The following is a 24,155-nucleotide window of genomic DNA, read 5'->3' on the forward strand; positions in this document are numbered from 1 at the left end:
CATTGCCATCAATAAACTGTAAAACAATGCAATTACTTATAAATGCAAAATTACTTATAATACAAAGTCAATTAAAATGCAATTTACTCATTTTGGAACTTAATACCACTTCACTATCACATTTGAGGCCTTTTGATTAAACTGCATTCTTTGAACATGAAGAAATTGCCAAATAAAGCACTAAACATGCAAAAGAGAACAAAATACTATTTAGTATTTCAACATTTCGCTGTTGAGGTTGCTGACCTTTTCAAAGCACTTTGGATGTTTAATTTTCTTTTTAGATGATTGAAAATTAATAAACACTGTGAATATTCGGAGCGAGCGAAAACCACTAACCATATTACACTACGTTGCGGCACTGGCCTTGATTTGAAATACTTTTTGATTTTGAACTTGCAGATACTCGATGATTTCAAAGCACACCAGATTTGAGGCAGCAGAGTTCGAAGACCATCAGGGAAAACTTGCGCTAGCTTAATCCTGTCTTGACTTTTTATAAATATGTAATGATTTTAAAATGCGTAGATGAAGACACGGGAACTTTAACAGCTCACGATACTGTGTAGATGACCGAGAAGACCGTAGTGAGCATGATGACGCAATTTAGCACAACGTATCTTGAAAAATCATAATCTTTATTTTTTTCACGCATATCAAATCATCCTTTTTCAGACAAGATGTTTCCTAATTAGATTTGAATACATAAATTGCATTTTGAATTAGAACGTTATCTTAAGTAAGCAGCAAAAGCAGCATGGTTTAAAAACATCTTGCCAGCAGGAGATCTATGCGGAAAAGGGGAATGTTTCAGAGTATTTCAGCAGAAGAAGGGTAGGAGTCGGAAAAGTTTCAGTTCAGAGTTTTGGTTTACAATTAATTTGATTGGACAAGAGGCATCTGCATTAAAACGTTACGTAAGATAGAAAAATCTGGAACCTGTGAGAAGAGATGAATTTAGGGGCAAATCACCAAATTTAGAATGTTAATTTTGAGATCGCCAATTATTTTTTTGAAACAGCTATCATATTTTGTTGTATCTTACATATACAGTGGATGGACAAAAATATGGAAACACCTTGTGAAATGCATGTTTGAAAAGAAAGATTGATTTTAATGAAATATGTAGGTGGCACTGGCGTTTTTGACTACTGACGCCACCTATACAACTTCGTAAATGTGCTAAACAGTTCAGTTGTTGTCGGAGTACTGTTATGTGAGGTTGTCTTTGCATTATGTCAGAGTTAACAGACTTCGAACGTGGGCAAATTGTTGGAGCACGTAGGGTAGGTGCTTCCGTAAGTAAGGTAGCGGAGGTGTTTAGTGTTTCAAGAGGTACTGTATCGAAGATTTATTCCGCATATTTGAAAAGCGGAAAAACATCATCTGCTAAATCACAGCGTGGACGAAAATGTGTCCTGAGTGATCGTGACAGACGATCATTAAGGGCAATTGTAACGAAAAATAAGAAGACCACAGCTGCAAAAGTTACTGCTGAAATGAATGTTATGTTACCGAACCCTGTGAGTACCAAAACAATTAGAAGGGAGCTTCATAAACAGGGAATTTCTGGCCGTGCTGCAATTGAGAAGCCACTCATCAGGGATGCTAATGCCCATAACAGGAAAAGGTGGTGTTTAAGTCATAAAAGCCTGGACTATAGAGCAGTGGAAGCGAGTAATATGGTCTGACGAGTCTTCTTTCACATTGTTTCCCACTTCTGGCCGAGTTTACGTCTGGAGAACGCCATCTCAAGCCTATAATACAGACTGCTTGTTGCCAAGAGTGAAACATGGCGGAGGTTCTGTTATGGTTTGGGCAGCCATATCGTAGTTCTCTGCTAGCCCCATGATAACTGTGTCAGGGCACATGACTGCCAAGACTCATGTGAACATTTTGGCCGATCAAGTTCATCCCATGGTACAAACTTTGTTCCCCGATGGTGATGGTGTCTTCCAAGACGACAAAGCCCCTGTTCACACAGCTCACATTGTCCAGGACTGGTTTTCGGAGCACGAGGATGAGTTGTCCCATCTCCCCTGGCCACCACAGTCACCAGACCTGAATATTATCGAACCTTTGTGGTCTACATTGGAACGGAAAGTGCGTTCTCGTTATCCACCGCCAACATCGTTATCTGAACTTGCCACCGTTTTGCAGGAAGAATGGTATAATATTCCCTTGGCAAACATACAGGTACTGTATTTATCCATTCCGAGAAGACTGCAAGCTGTTTTGGATGCCAACGGGTTTCCTACACCATATTAAGCAAAGAAACATGTTTTTTTAAAGGTGTTTCCATATTTTTGTCCAACCCCTGTATATATACTATACACACCCACTCTGTTACTCAGCTGAGTGAGCTCAGTTTTTTTTATTTCTTGTATCGCACCTAAAGTACATGATTATATATATATAAAATATAATGTACCTAAAGTACATGATTATATATATATATTATATATATATATACACACTGACTCTGTTACTTGGCTGAGTGAGCTCAGTTTTTTTTTTATTCTTGTCTGTTGGTAAATTGTGCAATAAAATTATTGAATTATCTTGTTCTTATCTTTCGGTTAAGGTTTTATGCCTTTGGCTAACCTGCATGCAAATCTTGTAGAATTATCAACCATTTAAAATTTGTTTTAGTGTGGCTAAGCCTACTTTTTTTACCATAGTAGCCATATTTGTTCGCATTTGGAACTTAGCAGAATAGTGGATTTTTTTGCCAATCTAGAGAAACTTAACTTCGCAACAACAAAATTAATGTCTTCTTTTATTATTTCGAATTAAATCATGCTTAATCCATTCTGGAATTATCATTTAAGTTATTAAATTATCCCATATATTGACTCAGCATAACGTCCACAACAAATTAAGTCGGTTTCTACGCCTTCAGTGTTTTTTTGCCAAGTGGAACCAAAAGTAAATTTTCAGTTTTGTGCACCAAAAAAACTGCCTTCCTGTCCACTGGCTGAATTACTTGTTTTTGCATAGGAACTCTAATTTTAATTGTAAAAATTATTCTTTAAATTGTTTTAACTGTATTTCTGTTTTCTATATTTCAATTTTTAACAAAAATATTTTGAGGTTTTTATGTGTTTTTGCATTGTTGCAAAGTGAGAATTGAATTAATTGAATGAGAAATATATCTCTAATGAAATTTGAAGAAATAAGTTTAAATGAAATGTGTATAATTGAATATTCTGTACAAGGAAGTCGTGTATTTTTTTGTGTTATAAAAAGTGACTTTTAAATATTTAATAAAATTTTTTGCAATAACCCAAATATTATTATAAAAATTATTTTTGCACTTTAAGCTTAATCATAAAGTGCATTTGGGCACACAGTGACACTTAGCAGTCTACGATCATGGATCCATGGGTGAACTTCATTCTTTTATGTTAATGAATCAGTACATGGGAAAAGATATGAGAAAGACATTAAAGTGAGGAGCAGTTTAAGGAGATGTTAAAGTGATATAATGTCATATGAACTGATGAAATGTTTCTCTGAAATTCCTAAAGTTTTTCATTGTACGCGAGTTTTAATTTATTCAAAGTAGCTTGGCCTATTATTTAAGGCTTTATTAAACATTTAAAAATAGCTAAGTGCTGTATAATGTATGTTTTTGGATGGTAGTAAACTTTTTTTATTCCTTTTGCATGCCTTAACCTTTGTTCTGGGTATGTTTTAGAATGATAAATGAATCATTCAGTTCATCATTTGCAGCAAGCAGGCTGTAGAATGCTAATAATTCAATGCAGGAGTTAATTTAATATGCAATCTACTTGATTTTTTTCTTAGTGAATTTAAACCATTTTCTTACAAAAAGTTATAAACAAAAGCATTTCTGAGGCAAATGGTTCTTGAGTGATTTGTCATTAAAGTAATCTAATAAAAGTCTTTTATATCTGATTTTGCAAAAAGTTTGTTCTTAAAATTAATATTAACAAAATTAACAAATTTACAGCATATTTATAGTTTACTTTTTAGACTTATACTTTATTACAATTAAGCTACTTGCAGTGTTTTCTATTTTGATTCTTCTTTTGTCTTCTGTCGTTCAGCTATCATTTTTTACTGCTTGAATACATATTCATTTAATTACTAGAAATTGATGTAATCTTCAGTTTATGCTCAGTTGCAAATGGTATTCATGTAATTTGATGTAGTTTCATTATATTTTTACATTCTTATTATTTCTATTTTTTAATCATTGACTTCAACTAATTGAAAATGTGTTGTAGTTTCTCTAAGTACCATATCGGCTATGCCCATCTTATTTGCACATTTTAATATTTAAAAAAATAATAAGATAATTTATTTCTTTTGCCTTAATTTTTTTGCTATAAGAGAACATATTTAATTTGTTTTATTTTAAAAATATAGTATTTAGATCACTTAATTACTTTTCTCGTAGAATAAATATCTTTAGTGTATCATGCTCATGTATATCAGACTTCTTTGATGTATCTCAACATCTTCAGAAATGCTAGATTGTCTTATATTTAATTCTGAATCTTATGTTTGGATTTTTTTAATATTAATTCAAAAAATTAAATTTGAAGGAAAAATTTCATAACTGAAATCATGCTAAGTTTTTCTTCAGAAGTGAATTTTTAAAAAATTTTATGTAATTAATCATAAGATTCCCAGCTTTTCATCATATCTCCTGATCTCCTGGTAGATCATCTAGTCTTTCAGTATTTAATTTTAAGCTTTTTCTCAGCGTAGTACTTTTCATTAATAAATTAAATTAATTATATTAATGAAACTTAAATTTAAGCTAACTTCATTCCTCCCCACACCCACTGATTTTCAGCATAATTTTTCTTATTAAATTGTATTTAAACTAAATTGTGTTCATCTACTGTACATATTTATTGAACTTCGTATTAAGATTTAACCAATGTTTAATCAGTTAATATTCATATTTAATATTGTTTTATGGTTATCCATATGATAGTATGTACATTAATTATTAATTTTATTTTCCTTGTGTTTAAAAAAAGTCTTTTGGTAAATTAAAGCTTTCTTTCTGTGCTCAAGATTTTGTTAGTATGAAAGTATAAGAAAATTACAAAATAAAATTAATCAGGGAAAATAAAATTTAAAACATGTAATGAAATATTAGTATATTTTTCATCACAGTTATGTTATAAATAGTTCAGTAATGTGAATCATGCAGTATAAAGCAAATTTAAGTAAATTTGTAGTTCTTTGGAAATGCTGCCGTCTTGCTATAACATAACTCGAATCTCCTCATTTTTAGTATGAAAACCTTTGCAGCTAGGAGCTGCTTTTCTAAAGAGTTCTATGTTTTTATCATAGTAGTTTGATTTATTTGCCATTAGTTTAAGATTAGATTTGACAGGTTTTAATAGATAACCTTTTTATTTTGTATTTATTTCATAAATGTATCATCATTAAAGTAAACAACACATACAGAGCATTTTTATGTAATTCTTTGCATGTTTCATCATTTTTAGGTTGTAAGCGAATTCTTCCCTGTGCTTTGTATTCTGCACTTCCAACAGATCATCAGACTGCAGCATTTAAACCAGCGCCATTGGTAAGATTTTTACATATTGTAACTGTTTTATTTGTGTTAAATTTTTATATTCCTTGGAGAAACTGGTGAATGCATAATTACTTCCATGTAAATTATTTGCTGTTTTTTGTGGTGATAATATTTGCAAGTATATTGTTTAAATTACTATTACATGTTAACATATGGTTTATTAAGCTTTCAAATATCTTCAGTGAACCTTAATTTTATCTCAAGACTAAAAATACAACCTATTCACTATTAATCCAAGCAGAAAATGATTACAATAGTGTAATCAGGATTATTTTGGAAGATTTTGCAGTAGTGCTAAAAATTACTTAACCTCACATTTAGAATATTCATAAAAATGGACTATGAATTAATTCATCTGCATATTATGGTCAGGAATGGAGGAGGTAGCTACTGTCACATAATGTGACAAAAATCGGGTTTTTGCATTTATAGTTTTCCCCCTTCATTTGCTAGTTCTTTGCTTGTATTTAATTGGCATATATTTCTCCTTATATAAATATTAATGCGAGGTAATTTCTTATAAAATAATTTTGCAAATAATATAAATATAAGTCATTATCTTTGTAAATTTATATAAATATTAATTTGCATTTTCAGTTAATGTGCTTTTTTTAATTTTATAATAATGATTGTTTATTTTATCTCATTTTATTGTAAATTTCTGTACATCTTTTAAAATTATTTTAAATTTTATGTTGTATAATTATTTTTAATTAATTTAATATGCTTTATTCTGTTACTCTGTGTGATAGCTGTTGGAATTTTGTAATTTGTCTGAGTTGAATCTAAAATTTGCACTTTAAAATCTGTCTGGCTTAATGACTTATTTATTGGCATTGAATAAATTTTCTAGATTTTAGAAAGCAAAATTGGTGTGCATCTCCTTTTCTGTTTTGTACTGAAGTTACTTTGGTAAGAAATGGGAATTGGCATATTTTGGCCTTGGGGAGAAACAGGATTACCCATATATACCAGCAATTATGAATTAGACTTTTTTATTCAAAAGTTTCTAAAATATACATTCTTTCGCGTTTTGAAATTCGGCATCTTTTTTTTCTTAGCGATAATAATGCCAAATGTGATTTATGGATTTTTGTTACAGTGAATTGCCACAGCTATTTTTTAACATTAAATTTCAAATAAAATTTTACGGAGAATTAATTATGTGAATTTTTTTCCCTCAATAATGCGTAATAAATATTTATTAATACTACATGAAAAGCTATTTTTTTAAATTATAGATGATATAATTCAAATTTTTAACTATTTTTTAAAATTTCTCTCTTTCTTCCTTGTTTTAAAAAAATATTTGTAAGAGTAAATTTTTATCTTTAGCGTTTTATCGTCTGCTACTTTAATTTAACTTCTTTTAAATCGAATTGTCTAAAACTGAGAAATTTCGTTTGATGTTTATTTGAATTTTACAAAAATATTTTATGACATTAACTGCATAATTTATTTCTAAACAAGCTGTTGCTTATGAAGTGACTGAAAGAGCGGATGATACTATCATCCATATTTTTAAAGCACAATATATTTTTATAGAAACGTAAGATTTAGAATAATCATTTTTATAAAAGTCAAACTATGATATAAACATACAACCCTCTAGAGACCGAATAAATGGAAGTTCAATGGTTATGTAGAAATGATCTGCAGCTACTTAATGGCTGGATAAGTTAGCAGGTTCTGTGGACAAGTAAGAATAATTATATAAACGACACCCAATTCTGGATTCAATTAACAATGAGAGTAGGATGTTTATTAAATGAATTTAAGAAGTTTTTAAACATTAAAAAAATCATCTCAGTTTTTTATCCTAAAATGTATTTTTATGCGTAGCACATTTTCGTTATATCCTTAAAATTCTATTTTAGAATGTAATTGTCAAGAACTGAATTCTAATCATCAGTAATATATGTCTGAATGCAAATATTTCTAATTTTATATTAATCAAGATTGCACACGATATTATTTATTTGCACTTCAATTCTTACCGTCAGCTCTAGTAGAAGTTACAAATCAATTATATTTAATTAAGGAATGACCATCTAAGTTTAGAAACAGCGTACCGTAACAGCAATTCAATTATTGGCACCTATCTTTCATGTTATTCCCGACTGGCAAGCTACATCGTGCTTAAACTAGGTTAGTTGGTTATTTGAACATAGAAGGAACATGGGGGCTATTTGGTTAAGATGCTTTCATAGAGAACCTTTGTAAAGAGAACCTAGATAACTACGAAAACCAACCATGCAGCCTGGGTTAGACTTCGGAACAAACAATTATAATTTAACAATCTTCAAATGCTAGGCAACTTGTGAGGCTCCAATTAAATCTCCAATTTAATATTTTATTTCTAAATATTTAAAATATTGTTGAATTGTTAGACACAAAAAGCAGAATTTAAGTTTTGTTAACTCGTTAGTAAACTACCAAGCCGTAGTGCAAATAAATATTCAATTGCTTTTGCAATAATTGTATTCACTTAACGTTCTTGGAATATGAGCTAAAGAAGGAACGTTCTCGGAAGATTAAAGAAGTGTTTAAATCCAGTGATATTAGGTTTGTCTTACAAGCTCAGGATCAAAACGATACTGCAATTGCCTGAGTAGTTGACTTGTAAATGACTGTGAATTAAGCAGATGACTTTTAATCTTACGTTTTCAGTCAGAAAACTTATTCCAAATGTTTTGTATTGCATGACAATGCATCTTTTCATTATTCAATAACCAGTCGGAGAACCGCTTGTGTTCCGAAAATAAGTATGTGTACTCAATCGTCCTGCATGTTCTTCAAATTTGTCTTCTTGTGATTTTTTTTCTTTCCCAAAAACTAAAGTTGCCTCTCAAAGGAAAGTTTTTTGACATTGAAGAGACAAAAGGAGTATGACATCTACTTTTAGAGACATGTCAAAAACAGATCTCTACAAGCCTTCTCTTCCATTACATGTTGTCCAGTCAGACAAAAAGTTGCATCAGCGTAAATTTTATAATCTACTTTTATTCCACTCTGATTACTTTATTAACATACAGTGAATATTTGCTTAAACCTTTTATTTTAGCTTCAGTAATTCGAAATTTTTGATGGAATTGTTGTTGGAACTAGGACTTAGAAGATAAGTCAAATTGAATATTTCGGATAATCCAATAAATTCAAGGTCGAAGTTTCAATATTTTATTTTCGGAGGGAGGGGACATGTTTTCAGTTTTGGTCCATTATCCTAAGTATATTTGCTTCGATTCTTTATTTTTTCCATAAAAGCGAAAATCTTACACATGGTATACATATAACGCATAGCTTCAATTTAAAATTTAATAATATACAGGGTGATTATAATTAAAGTTCCACTTTGAACCGGTGATAAAAGGAAAACTACTGGATCAAATGTTATCAAACTTGGTAATCGTGTAAAGGACGTCATGGGAATTTATTTTCTGCGAAAAAAAGAAAGTTCAAAACCTCACCACCAGGGGGGGGAATGGCACTGTATGCAATATTGTTAAAAGAAATATGGGTCGGAATCTAACTTAACTTTTTGTTACACAGGTTTAATATGTTGTATACCCTTAAGAAACTTTGAAGTAAGCAAATTACCATTTAAATGTGTTAAATTCGATAAAGTCTAGTGTACCATCCATTTAAGGGAGAAATTCGTTCGTGAAAACCACGAATTAGCGATTAGAAAATGTGAGATCGCAAATCACTCGCACAAGTGCGTACAATCTGGAAATCGTTTTCTTACAGATCGCTAATTTGTAATTTTTGAAGCCTGAATTCGACCCTAAAACGTGAAGATACTGATTGAAAATGCAGCTAGTTTCATAACTGAACCATTTTTCTCTGAATAGCAGTCGACAACTGGACTACTGTGATTGCAGCTCGCTTAGAGTCAATGTTAAAATGTTTCGTGATACATGAACTGCAGTAACGTAGCATTTTAGATACTATGATTTTTATGCAGGGCTTGGCCCCACCACACAGTTACTTAGGAAACATTTCACGAATGAATGTCTTATAGGCCAACACTTGCCCTCTTCCCACCAGACCTCAAACCTCTGTGACTGTTAGCTATGAGGTTATCTCAAAAGCACTGTTTATGGTGATAATCTAAACAATTTGGCAGAAATGAAAAATGTGATACACTCACATTCCGTAACATTCCTCCTGATATGCTAAGAGCTGCTGTTGAGAATGCAGTAATAGGATTTAATTTGCTTTCAGAAAATACTGGACGTTACATTGAACATGCTTTGTAACACGTTTCGGAAATGATTAAACACATTTTAAACCGATGTTTTCATGTCTTATTTCATTTAACAATATTTCATGCAGCGTTATTTTTACCCTGGTGTTGAGTTTTTGAACTCTTTTTTTTTTTTTTTTTTTCCCCTGCAGAAAATAAATTCCCATAACCTCCTTTACACAATTCTCAAGTGTGATAACGTTTGGTCCGGTAGTTTTCCTTTTATGACCGCGAACGGGCTGGCTGTATGGGTGTTTTCGTGGTTTTCCCCATGTGTAACGTGTATACAAGCTAGTTTCCCTTCGAATGTCCTCCATGAAGGCATCCCTCCCCTTAGGCAGATAGCCCTAGCATGCTTTGCCATAATTAAATGAACCAATGCCAACACCTTTTATGACCAATTTAAAATGGAACTTTAATTATAACTACCATGTAAATTAAACTTTGAAACACAATTCATGTAATTGATATTTTAAAAAAATTGACAAGAATGCAAAATTTATGGAAGTCTAGCAATCGACAAATTTTAATTTTCTTGTGTGAGCACTGAAAATAACTGTAGAAGGAAAGAAAAAAAATAGGGAGAAAAGTAAGCAAAAATTTGTAGGGAAATTTGACTGTCAGACATACCAAGATGTTTCAAAAAGTTGGACGCTTTTGAATATACTTTCAGGATACTTCAAAGAATTTAGGCATTCAAAGAGAAAACACTTGGACGTGTGCACCAGCAAATACCATCAATTGAGCTTGTGTTAGCAGAAAAGACAAAAACGATATTGCAGATTAAAGTGAAGAGCGACTGGATTTAGACCATATGGTTGTATAAATTTAAATTACGTTATAGAACATCATATCGTATCATAAACAGAGAATCTCATGATTTCTGAATCGAATTATTTGAAGATTCAGGAGTTTATCCAATGATGTATGTGGATGTCACCTAAAGACGTTTTTTTTCCCCTTCTGATGAAACAGCGGCCAGGCGGTAAAGTCGCTGAAGACAGTTTCCCTTAGAAAGTCCTCCACGAAAGCATCCCTTCCCTTAGGCAGATAGCCCTAGTGTGCTTTGTCATAATTAAATAAACCAAAACCTCTTGATGAAACCAGTCTTTCCTTTTATCTCATACCTTCAGAATGCTTAGCTTCTAAAGACTGATAAAGGCTCTGATGAAATGGATTGAACTGGATTATTAAGTTACGTCAAAGCAGGGCTATCTGCCTAAAAGGAAGGATGCCTTCGTGAAGAAATTTCTAAGGGAAACCAGCTGGCATACATGTTACACATGAGAAAATCCACGAAAACGCCCATGCAACCAGCCCGTTTACCCAGATTCAAACCCCAGAGTGAACTACCAGTGTTCAACGACTTTACCGCTCGGCCGTTTGTGGGCCTTTATGAAATAGAAGGTAAGTACGCTAATTTTATTTAAAATGATTGTCAGAAATACCAAGGTGTTTCGAAAAGTTGGATGCTTTTTAATATAATTGCAGAATGCCTGAAGAAAAAGAGAAGGAAAAATAAATTTTTGCGTAAAATTTAGTATTTCTACTTTTTTTTTAATTTAAAACTTTTTAATCTTATGATATTTGATTCTTACGATTTCAAAAATAAAATATTTGACTAAAAATGAATAACATTTTAAGAAACCAAATGTAGGATAAAATTGTGTAAAGCAATGGGCACAATGATAAAACTGTTTAAAGCAGTGTATATGCAAGTCATTCTAAGTTAAAATGTCGGTTATACATATCTCTTATTTATATATTTCTTTTCTGAATGGAACATTGAAAGGCGTGTTAACTGTGCTTTACTGTAATTTCTCTTTTAATATATGCAGTTTTCAAATGCATCGTAGTCGGGGTTACAAAGAATTCTTCCAAAAGAAACGCAATTCAAATAAATGAAATCAAATTCCGAAAATTTATATTAATAAATATATTTAAAATGCTTAGTTCGAATGAATAAATAGAAAATTTTAAAATAATTATCTGAAGAGACAATGCAACACTAACAATTAAAACAAAAGTCTAAAAATTAAAAAATTACCTAAAATAGTAACTATGACTAAAAATATAATATAAAGAAAACTATTTGAAAAAATAAATAAATAAACGATGCACCTTTGATTTAAACTATGCAGTTCGAATGAGTATATAGAAAATTTAAAACAGTTATTCGAAAGAAACTATGCAACATAAACAATTAAAATAAATTCGAAAAAGAAAAAAATTGCTTAAAGTTTATAACAGTTATAATTAAAAATATAATATAAAGAACATTATTTGAAAGAAGGAACGATTGGGTCTTTTTTTCCTCTCACGCACTATATAAAAATGGAAATGAAAATAGGTTGCCACATATTAAGAAGTTCGCCAAGTGAACTAATTTTGGTGCAAACTGAATAAAAAGCGCCAACATAAATTGTTGAATTTCTCCGTAAATTTTGCACCAAATTTTACAAAATTTGTTATTAAGGCATAATTTGAGTCGTAGAATCGAAATATGGAAAAAAATTGGTATGTTATTTCAGAAAAAGTCCGGTTTTGTGTAAAAATTCCTATGTTAGAATAGTGCTATATATATGTCTAATATATATCCTAAGTCGCGCTTTCGAGACATGAAGAACGCAATTTGATTTTTGTGAATCGGCTCAGTAGAACAGGAGATATAGAACTGTCCCCCCCCTTTTTTTTTTGAGCAGTGTACATTTTATCTCATATATAACTGCAAGGAATCATGCTCGAGGATCCTCAGTATCATTTAGCACACATTCTTGCTCATTGTTCAGAACATTCTCACTCTATTAGCAGTAATCTTTGTGCCAAGAAGCGCATACACATTTTTCAACCATGCAGTTATGCCCTAACATTCATGTCTTCCATTTTTATTCCATTTTGAAAACCTTTCAATTCTTACTGAAAGTAATGATAACTCAAGAACTGGATGAAATCTGAGGATGAGATAGCTGTTACTTCAGTCATGAAGGCATTTTTTAACAGTTCTTTTCGTGGATTAATTTGCTGAATTAAGCTCATGAGCCGAAACCTTACTTTGATAAAATAAACAGATAATTTTTTTTGCCTTCAGCTTGTCAAAATGTAAATTTTAGCCTTATGATTTAAGTCCAGTTCACATCATGGTCTAGAAGTTCAATTTGTTATTTTTAAAACAGTTGTATCTTTGAAACTATCTGTGTTTTTATGCACTGTTTTGGTGAAAATCAGTTACTGGTTATAGTTCGAAGCAATGAGTTATCTGCAGTGCATTTCAGCTGATCCTTCTCTTTTGGTCTAATTTTAGTATTCACTTTTATCTTTAATTTGATAAATTTGACAGACAATAATTAAAAAGTTTTCATTTATTAATTTTTATTCTTTCTGTACTGTATTTTTAAAGCCATAGTTTGAAAAGTCGGATTTCAAAAATTGCAAAATTTCTGATTTAAAATTTTGTTTGATTTTTGGAGCCAAGTTCAGTTTGAGAAGTTATAAAATAAGTCATCTTTCTTTTATAAGAAATGATGCATAACATATCTCAAATCTAACTATTATTTAGAAAGAACTAGAGTTTCATTTCCTGTAACATGAATAAACTTTGATTTGAAATTTCCTGTGCTTTAATGCATTATCTTGTTTTATTGTAATTTTTAAAACAGAGAAAGAGTATGTTTTATAACTGTCAAATGTAAAATATTTTCTTTAGGATGTAAGGAAGGTTATTTTTTCAACAAACATAGCTGAGACTTCAGTGACAATACCTGGGATTAAGTATGTGATTGATACTGGAATGGTAAAAGAAAAGTATGTGTTTTTGCATGTTTTTGTAAAATAAAATTTTAATTTAAATTTGTAACATTCCTAAAGGTTTGCTTTTCAATTTGGTGTTGTCTTTCTATGCTGAAAAAGTAAAAAGTTTAAAATAAATATTTCTTACGAGTTTCACTCAAAAAATAATCGTATCAACTTAATATGATTAAATTTAAGGTGTGGCATATATGATGAAACTAGAGTTTATACAGTGAAGATGTGTCATTGCCAATTGTATTTATTATAGTTGTGTTTATTATTTTGCAAATTATGTTCGAATTAGCTACCCATGATACTGGATCTTCATTGTATCAAATGTATCAGCTTCATCATCTGTGCCATACCCTAAGTTTTTATGTGTGTGTGTATGTATAAATTTGGCTTAATAACTGTCTTTAATTTTGTGAACACATACCTAATGCATTAGTCCAAGCTTTCTGTGCATACAACCTATTTCTACTAGAATAATACTATCAGTTTGTGCACATTCTGTAGAGAAGGATCAGTTGTCTTGTATTCCACAGTTCCTGAATTGATTCACAGTAGGAAGAATTTTAATCAGATGTAGCAAATTTATTCCTCTTATGATTTAATACTTATACAAGCTTTATGGCGAGATACATTATGTTGTTGAAATGATGTTCAGTAAGGATAGCCATCATGCAGATGTGTAAGATGATTATTCTCTTCAAACTGTTGAAAGGAGTTTGCGAAATGATTGCTTTTTGACCTCAGATATGCTGGGAAGATGCTTTCCACACTGCCAGTTTGCTGAATTGTTTTGTTATTAGGAGACTGACTGATGCTATATCTGAACCTGTAAGCTGCAAGAAGTGATATTTTTCTCTCCAAACAATCTTATTTCTACATGTCAAGGATCTATTGCGCCATTCTTTGGTTCAAGTGAAAATCTGCAAATTGCTGATTGTTGATCATTATAGGAAGATTTATTGGTCTTCAGTTATGGAAATTCTAGTGATTCTAGTAATATAGTCTGGACTGTTGCTGTGCTAGTGGATGAATTGTACAATTGTAGTTGCTGAAATACCAGTTATAATTTTTACCATTCAAATTTATGTTTGGTTACATATGGCTGACCCATATGAGCTTTTTTGCTGTACATCTGCTTATGTGAAAACTTCAATTTAACTTACTCATTTAATTTAAAAAAGACATTAATTACATATAGCTCATAATTATGTTTTCATTTATACTGAACTATTTTAATTGTATTTACATATTTCATATTTATATTTTATTACAGTGACAAATTTTTGGTTAAATTTAAATCATGTATATCAGTATGTGTACATGATCATGATTTTAGTATCTGTCTTGCAATTTTCTTTAATTGTAAGCAGAAGAAAAATTTTGTTTATATAATTATAGCGATTGAGTTGAATGATTTCATTGTAAAGGATGCATGCAGATATGAGTCTTAATTTACAGAAAAAAGATCATACATAGTTTTAAAATTTTAATTAATTCTCTTCTTTCTCTACATCTAAATTACTTTATTTATTAATGTAAGCGTAATTTTTTTTGCATCCTTTTATAAAGTAAAAATGTTTTAGAACACTAGAATGACTTTAGAGAACTGAATTAATTGTGTTTTCCTGTGTGATATGTGGAACTTAGTTTGAATAATGTTGGAATTTAATCTTGAAGCACCAAGGTAAGAGTGAGAGGAAAGATCCATTATGTGACATGAATACATGTCACATCATTCATGTTCATGAATACCTGTATGGACTACTTTGGCTGTTTATGAAAGTATGAAGCTGTCTTCACCAAAAAAAGTCCATATCATCTATTGCATTTCCATTACTGTCTACTGTCCGACTTTAACAGTTAAAATAAAATCTCTTCCTGTGAGAAAAATCGTTTTTTTAATCCACATTTTCAGTAGCCTGATGCCTCTATTCTGGTATCTACCATATTATACTACAGGTAAAATAAATATTCATTCCAAAGGTAATGAAATAAAGAAACATAAAAAAAGTGATGGCAAATACTAGGAATGACGTACACATAACTAAAATTAACACCTACACTAAACGGAAATTCAATATAATAGATAATATAATAATTCTGGCCCAGAAAGATGGGCCTTTTTTACATTTTAGAGACATGCTGTTGCTTCTCATTTTGAAGAAATTGGAAAAGGACAGAAATAGTCAATTTTTTGAAAATCGGAAAACAGAAAGCTATATCGAATTTTAACAAAAGTTTCCCGCTATTGCAAATATCATCTGCACAAGCAGTTTGCATTGGCGTGTTTAATCATATTTTGTCAAATGATTTTTTGCCATTTGAAAGAAAGAGACTTGATTTATAACACTGTGTTGTGAAATTTGTAAAAAAATATTCTTATCATTAAGTACAAGGTGTCTGAAATAGAACTATCATGCTAACAAATTAGAAACAGCGTTTACTTCCAGTTCTGTTGCAAAAAGTCAGCTACAGAATGCCACCAAATCATGTGTATAGCCTTAGGTACTAATGCTGTATCATATGATACTGTGAAGATTTGGTACAGAAAGCTCAAAAGCAAGGACTATGACTATTAATTTAGAAGTCAAACAATAAAAATCAGCATTATATTCATAGGACTTGTTTCGCCTGTGAAAATTTGCAAATAACTTTGAAATAGTCCTATATAATTTGCAAATATAACACTGCTTTTTGTTGTTTGACTTCTAAATTAATACTTGTTCGGCATGTTATTTTATCTTAATTAAGGACTATGACAGTCCAGAAGCATAGCATTCTGGCCAGCATACTGAATTTGAAGAGGCCTGTCTGCGAAAACCTTTGGAAGAAGATCAGTATGCGACCACTCTAGAGCTTTCTAAGAAGTAAGATGTTATTACCATGTCCATTAATCATGCTATGCATCACATAAACTTGATGTATAAGTTCAGTCACTGGCTACCGCATGAGCTAACTCAAGCAGATAAGGAGAGACATGCTTGAGCATGCATTAATCTACTTGAATATCAGTGCAAGGACAAAATTCTGGACAGGATTGTCACTTGTGATGAAAAGTGGATTTACTTCAACAACATAGGCCGAAAAAGAGGTATTTCTGCACCTGGTGAACCCATTGGCAGTGTTCCAAAGCCCGATTTGGCTAACAAAAAGATCAGGTTTTGTATCTGGTGGGATTGCTATGGTATTATCCACAAACAGTATCTGGGAAAAGGTAACCCTTGACAGTAAGGTGCACAGCGAGAGGCTAGTCCATGTTGAAATTGCTATCAGGGTGTAGAGTTCCTCACTTTGTAATTTCTAAGTTACTGTCGGAAGTGAAGAATCTTAAGAACTGATAAACGAATAATTGCTTAAGTTCGTGTGACAGGAAACAACAAGGGTAAACTAAACCTTTATTATTCCAACTAAGGTTTAACAAAACTCCGTCTTGGAGTGTACAATAAAGCTGACACTTTGGCTTGAACTTAAAAGACTAAGAATAATACTAAACTAATCTTAACTAAAGAGATATAGCCGAAGCTATCAAGATTCTAACAGAGTTTGCCCCTTAACGTTTATAGACTGCGAAGCTATCAAGAGCCTAAAGTACGACCAAGCGTAATAATAGCTTACGAGAGAGTAGCCAAAAAGGGCGGACGCATGCAGCCAGAATACCTGGTATCTCTCTCACTAAAACTGAAGAACTTTGTAGTTAAATACCGCTCTTCCTCATTATGTATTCAGACATGATTCTAAAACTACATTCTGGCCGGAAGTGGTAAGTTCAAATTAAGAATCAACAGGAAAGGAACTTTAACTCAAAATTTAACTGTTAATAAAATTAGCATATTCCTTACAAGGGAAAAACGTCAAACTGAATTCCGGCAGGAAAAGGTAATTTTTCATCAAGATAATGCAAGACCACATGTGTCTGCATTCACTGGCTGGACTTTGTACAGTCTTGAATGGGATCTTTTGCCACACCCACCATATAGCCCCGACATCGCTCCTTGGGACTTCTTCCTTTTTTCACACATGCAGCTACATCTTGCTGATACTATTTTCCATTCTGTACAGGACATCAGAAATGAGGTTGATCTGTTTTTTTGACTTGTGGCCACCAAGTTTCTGGTCCGAAGGCTTTGAAAAACTACCAAAATGTTGGCAGTAGATTTAGGTGGTGATTACTACCTGCACTAAAGGTATTGCTTTTATTTTTTTTTCTAACTTTATTAAGAATGTTTTTTTGGCAGAAAACTTTCATTACAACCAGATATTATGTCTGACACAGTAGCAAGGGAATCTCAGTTAGTATTGAAATACAAATGTTCTAAAATTTAAGCACATGAAACCTATCTTCTATGGTTAAATTTCTTTTGTTGCACTTATGTCATTCATCTTTATATATAGAGAGAAAGAGAGAACGAAACATGTTTTTCATCACTCCCTAATTAACTTGGTTTATGGCTTCAAAACACTTTTCCCATGACAAGTTCTGTTTGAAGCTAAACTAAGGAGATTAAATTTTTAAAAATTTTGTATTGTTTTGGTTTTAATATGTACAAATTTCCCATTTTTAGTGTAAAGGGAGTATCACTTTTCAAACCATTGCCACCAAATACTATCACCCTATATTATATATGAAGAAATTAAATAATGAAGAATCTGTATAAATATATGTATGTTTCTTGAATTGTGATAAAACAACGGTACCTAGAGCAATCCAATTTTGAATGACATAATCCTACTGCGAATATGGGCATCTGAAAGCCCAAGTTTGAAATTTGGAATTTGTTTTATTATCGATTTCATATCTTGTAACGTTTTAACGAATTTTTGATTAACAAACTCAAGGATTTAAAAGCAAGCAATGGCAACACTTTATGGAGGGGGGGAAGACCTTTTTATCTCCAGTGCGCGGAACTGTGTATCGGAAATTGTAAAGATATGCTTATTTTAAAATTATTTTGTGGCATTGCTGTTGAACTGAATTTTATGGTTTAAATGCAAAGAACATGATATTTAATAAATAAAGGTAACACACAAAACGTTAAAAAAATGCCTTTTAAGATGTAATTTAAATTCTGAAACCTTTCAGATTTTCGCCACCTGTTTGAAGTGAATATTTTTTATAACCATTTTGTAATTTTCTTTAATTTTCATTTTACCAGTTTCTTTGTAACACAGAAAATAAGATTAACCATCAAATATTTAATATAGCATTTTCTTTTCATTCCGATTTTTGAGTATTTGATTTTGTATATACAGTCAAAAGTCTTTAATACGAACTCCTCGGGACTTTGGCGATTCCGGATTATCGGATTTTCTGGATTATAGATCATCAATTTAAATCTGGTAAGATGGCATGCAGAAATTATAAAATTAAAAGTATGAAACCGTAATTTATGAAATAAAGAGCAATTATGATCTAAAGGGTATCAAAATTTGCATAAAATGTTTAATATTTATTTCTTTACTTTATTAAACATTTCTTTCAATGCGCACACGCGTAAAGCACACATTATGCATATTCAAAATTAGAAAATTGCAACCAGAAAATTATTTGATGTGTATTTGTGATATTTATAATGACGAGGAATTTGATTTAAATCATATCAAAGACAGAGTACATGGAGATGAAATACTATATTTAGTAAGGAATTATAAGCTGAATAAAAAAAAATTGCCCTGAAGATAAGGATAGTGCTGACAGATCAACTTCCAATTCATTGCGTGCCGTGACCCCCCCCCCCCCCTCCGCTCGCAGAGCAGCGTGAAATTAATAAACATATTTCGGAATGGTTAGAGAAACAAAGGATATTCCTTTATCAATTTTTTGCAGCAATTCCACTTTTTGTGTGATGGACATCGAAAAATGCTTTCGCTTTGTAGATCCTTTGGCAGCTCCAGAATTGGAAATTCTTTTTGACAATCAAAAGTTCAAGCTTACTTTTATAAAATTGCTTTAACAGTCTGTAAAAAATAATAAGCCGGATCCAATTCAAAGATTAAGGAAGAACACAATCTGCAACATTAATTGAAATAGATAATTAGATAATTTTAGTTAGCTTATACCGTCCGTTATACATTAAACGCGCATGCGTAAACGCATTTTGCGTTTACGCATGCACAGAAAGTTTGTAGCTTTGAGGTCCAAATTATAGATCATTTCGGATTATGGATGTCTGGATTAAAGACTTTTGACTGTATATGTATACATACATATATACATACATACATATATATATATATATATATGAAAATGATTCATTTTTTTCATTTGCGGTTTTGCAGCTGAAGATGATGGTTCGGTAAAACCATCGAAACTAGTCCTGTGAAAATTTTGTAAATATAACGCTGATTTTTGTTGTTTGACTTCTGAATTAGTATAAGCATATTTTTGCAGAATATTCAGAATCAATGTTTTCTTAAATGTGATAAACTTTAAATTTATCTGCAATAATTCTGAATCTTGAGTTAAAAATCATTAGTAATGATTAATGATAAATGAATGAACATGCTTTCTAGAGAATGTATTAAACAATTCTACTGTTTAAGTTACTTATTATTATCTTTGAGCTATTGTCTTCTGCTGTAATTCACTAAAATAAGTATTTAGTGCTACTTGTCATCATCTGATCATCTGTAAAGCAGCTGATGCTAAATACTCCTTTATGTACACACATACGTAGTATAAGTATGCATACATATGCATTCTTAAATGATTAAATGATTCTTCAAATTTAAATTTAGGAAATAGATATATGTGTGTGTGTATGTATTTTTTAGATCATATAATTCAAGTGGATTTGACATACTGAGTATTAAGCGGATATCAAAAGCACAGGCTGATCAAAGAACAGGACGAGCTGGTAGAGAAGTAAAGTAAGATCTGTTTTGTAATTGCTTTGTCTTAAATTGAATTTAAATATATCTGAGAGCAGAAATTCTCATTTGATTGGACATAATCATGTATTTAAAATAGACAAATGAGAAATAAGCTTTTGCTGAGAAATTGAAGTACATGAAATACTAATCTATTTTAAATGCCAAAATTGCCTGTTATTATTGAATTAATGATATGTTCTGAACAGGGCTGTATAGTCAGAATCAGAGTTGAGCAGATTTTGGGGTAAAAGGAGTCGGAGTAGAGTTGCTAAAAATAGGTTGACTCAACTCCAATTTTTGTTGGACAGTTTGAATTTGAAATGAAATTAAAATGAATTGACAAAAATTATTGACAAGCTATTATTGTTTTTATTTATAGACTAAATACATTAATAAATAGTTGATCTTCTATTTTATTGATATATTAATAAATAAATATAAGGCAGGAGGATGGATGTGATATTTGTCATTAGTGATTAAACTGATTCATTTAATTACAAATCTCACTGGTAAATTCTTTAAGCAGCAATAGCAGCAAGAACTCCCAAAACTGATCCCATTCTTAGGAAGCGAGCAGGAAAAGGAGCAATTATTGATCAAGCAAGGCGATAAGGAAGTACATATTTGATGATAAAGAGGTTGTTAGAATTCAGAACGTTTTTAGAAGATGTAGATAATCCTAATGTTTTACTAACAGAAAGACTGTGGAATGATCTTGCAGAATTAGAAACTTTTTCTACGCCGTATATAGCCACAAAAAAGCTGCAATCCGAAGAATTGACAGGAGGCGAGAATGGAAAAATGAGATGTTTGTTCTTTCTGAAATGGAGGGTTTATTGCAAAGGAATCATTTCTTCAATGAAGAAAAGAGAAACTAGTTTGCTAGACAATGAGATCTTGCTGGGTTCAATATATGTAGATCTGAAAGACCAAATTTTCTTGGATAATGAACAAATTAAAAAGGCAAAGAAAGCCATTTGTGAACTTTCATTAAGAATGAAATTATTCTCCGAATGATTGGAGAATTCAAAGCAGAACAGTCAAACTGCAGACATTGCAATTGAGTCTTTATCATCCTCTTCCAAAGATGAGAATTAGATTTTGAGAAATATTTTTGAATAATATTGAAAAGGCTAAGGCAAAGCAAATGAAAATAAAGAACCAGGAACCTTTAGATATAAAAATGAAAAAATACAAGCAAGATTTCTACACAGCCTTTGAAGAACTAGAGAAATAAGATTGCTCTTGCAAGACACCTCTTTTAGAAGTTATAAAAAATCTATTCTGAAAAGTTAAAAGAAGTAGCTGTAACAGTAACAGTTCTTCCTCCTACTCAAGTTAGTGTGGAAAGACTCTTCTCAGCTCTGAAGTTCATCAAATTGGATCTATGGCCCTCCAACAAGGAAGGTCTTGCCAAAGCTATACTATTTCTTAGAAATAACTAATGCCAGTTTTTCCATTTCGTAATAATTGCTAATTAATATAAGTAATCTGCTATGCCATCAGTTTTTTTCCTATAGCATCTATTACTTCTTTTATATTAAAAAAGAATAAGCTGTAACCCATGTGTATATGTTTACATATACTATATATATATATGTGAGGGAGTCGGTCATTTTCCCTACTGACTCCACAGCCCTGGTTCTGAATTTGTTTACCATTTTAATGATTGTTTCTGCTATTCTCTTAAGAAATGAATAAATGGATAATAAGTCAAATAAATAACTGTAACATAATTGACATTTAATTAATTTCCTCTGTGTTGTTTCAAAGATAAAACATACAAAATGCTTACCTTGTTCTCTGCAGTTTCTTTCACATCCACCACTAGGTGATCCTCCTTTTATTACAATCCTTCAAGAGATATTAATGCAATGATCAATTCATTTTTGCACAAAACATGTTTTAATGTGAATGAAAACATAACGTAGAACATCTAAGTAAAAATTTAAAATCCAGCATGATGTAGCTTGCGAGTTTCTCCTTCAATAGTCTCGAGCCATCTGCCTCGCACGTTTGTAGTTCAATATAATGATGTCATACAACAGACATCTTGATTTACAACACCTTATCTTAATTTGAATAATTCAACATTGCATTTAAGTAACTTAGACCTGTCATGAAGATTATATTGCATTTTTATTGAAATGGAAATGCAATGACTAGACATGATTATAATTGTTCTACAGTAAACATACAATTTCAGAATTAAAAATATTCATCATTATTGTGTGTTGCAGTAAACAACTTTTGCTGTAATTGGTAAAGAATCATACAAGTATAATATTTTTTATTATATTTTTTAAACATTTGTTTATATATTGAGCATTTTAAATAAATGAACATGTGCCATTTTATTGAAATGCTTAGTGTTCATAAATATTATCTTTCTATTGGTTTTAAAATTTTAATTATGCTCTTAAAATTAATTGTCAGATTCTGTTTTTACAGTGCAGCTAAATTTCTCTTAAAAAAAATGGAGAAAAATTATATTAGTTATGAGAAAATAATTTGTTCCAGATGTGAAAACCCAATATATACTTCATTTCCATGCAATTTATATAAAAACCTGTAGTTAAATATTTATTTGTGCTAATATTGTGAGATTAAACATTTATTTGCAAAATCTTACAACAAAATACCTGAACACTATGAACTTTTAAAATGAAAGTATGAGTCAACTTAAATATTGGAACTAATAAAAAGAGTTTTCCTGTGAATCAGACATGTACTGCTAGTTGATTATAAATAAAGTATGTTTTTATAAAATGTGTTTAGTAATCATATTTGTATGTTGATAAAACTATTAGCTCATTCCCAGTCATTGTCAGCATATTTTATTCTGAAGGCTTTAGATCTAATAGATTTTAAATAAGATTTTTGATAAATGAAAGACAAAATTTTGTATTAATTTAGTGATACAAAATAGAGAGACTTTAAAGTAATTAAATAATTTTATTTTGTCAGTCTAAATGTGAAACTTGTATACCTATTAAATTTTCAAAATTTAAACTAATTCTAAAAATTGTATTAAAAAGTGTAAAATTTTCTTGGCTGGAATATTTTTTGAGAATTAATTTAGTTGGAGAAGAGAAGGGGTCATAATTATGTGCATTTCATAATTTTTATTTAATGTTTCAGTTTATTAAAGAATTAATAATTTTTTCTAATTTTCTTTTAGTGGCAAATGTTATCGCCTATACACTGAAGAAGAATATCAAAATTTTAAAGAACATACTGTTCCTGAAATTTTAAGGTGTGCAATATATTTTATAAATTTATTAAAATACATCTAAGTATTTACTCAAATTATACAATATGTTATTTAAACCTTTCATATTATGTATTATAACAGAAATGTCTTAAACTTATCAATCTAATTACCTTTGGAATAAATGTTTGTGAATTTTCTGAATTATTTGTTAACTGTTTAAGGAGTAAAGGATGACTGCATTTATATTTAAAAAATGTAATTTCATGAAATCTAAATTACAGCAGTTAATAAATAGTTTCATGGTTTTCGATGGAAGTTTTTAGAGTTGATACAAGAAAAATTATAATTTCATTTTCCTCAGTGGTCAGAGTTCTCCTGATATTGGTAAAAAAGGTAAAAAGAAATTAAGTGAAGTTTTCTAAATTGTCCTAGTTTTTCAA

At 30.8% G+C, this 24,155-nt stretch overlaps 1 protein-coding gene across 1 annotated transcript in view; it reads left to right on the top strand.

Annotated features, from left to right (window-relative positions):
• The window catches only part of ath (ATP-dependent RNA helicase DHX33), a 117,155-nt gene that overhangs the window by 37,352 nt on the left and 55,648 nt on the right, over positions 1-24,155 (top strand). The window contains exons 10-13 of the mRNA XM_085812780.1: positions 5,496-5,578; positions 13,537-13,634; positions 20,403-20,498; positions 23,683-23,757. Coding sequence (XP_085668906.1) covers positions 5,496-5,578; positions 13,537-13,634; positions 20,403-20,498; positions 23,683-23,757 — 352 coding nt within the window. The remainder of the gene's footprint in view (positions 1-5,495; positions 5,579-13,536; positions 13,635-20,402; positions 20,499-23,682; positions 23,758-24,155) is intronic.

The sequence above is a fragment of the Stegodyphus dumicola genome, chromosome 3 (assembly GCF_044657685.1).
Source record: "Stegodyphus dumicola isolate Sdum_Otavi_A_Nest chromosome 3, ASM4465768v1".
In the NCBI taxonomy this organism is placed as follows: domain Eukaryota; kingdom Metazoa; phylum Arthropoda; class Arachnida; order Araneae; family Eresidae; genus Stegodyphus; species Stegodyphus dumicola.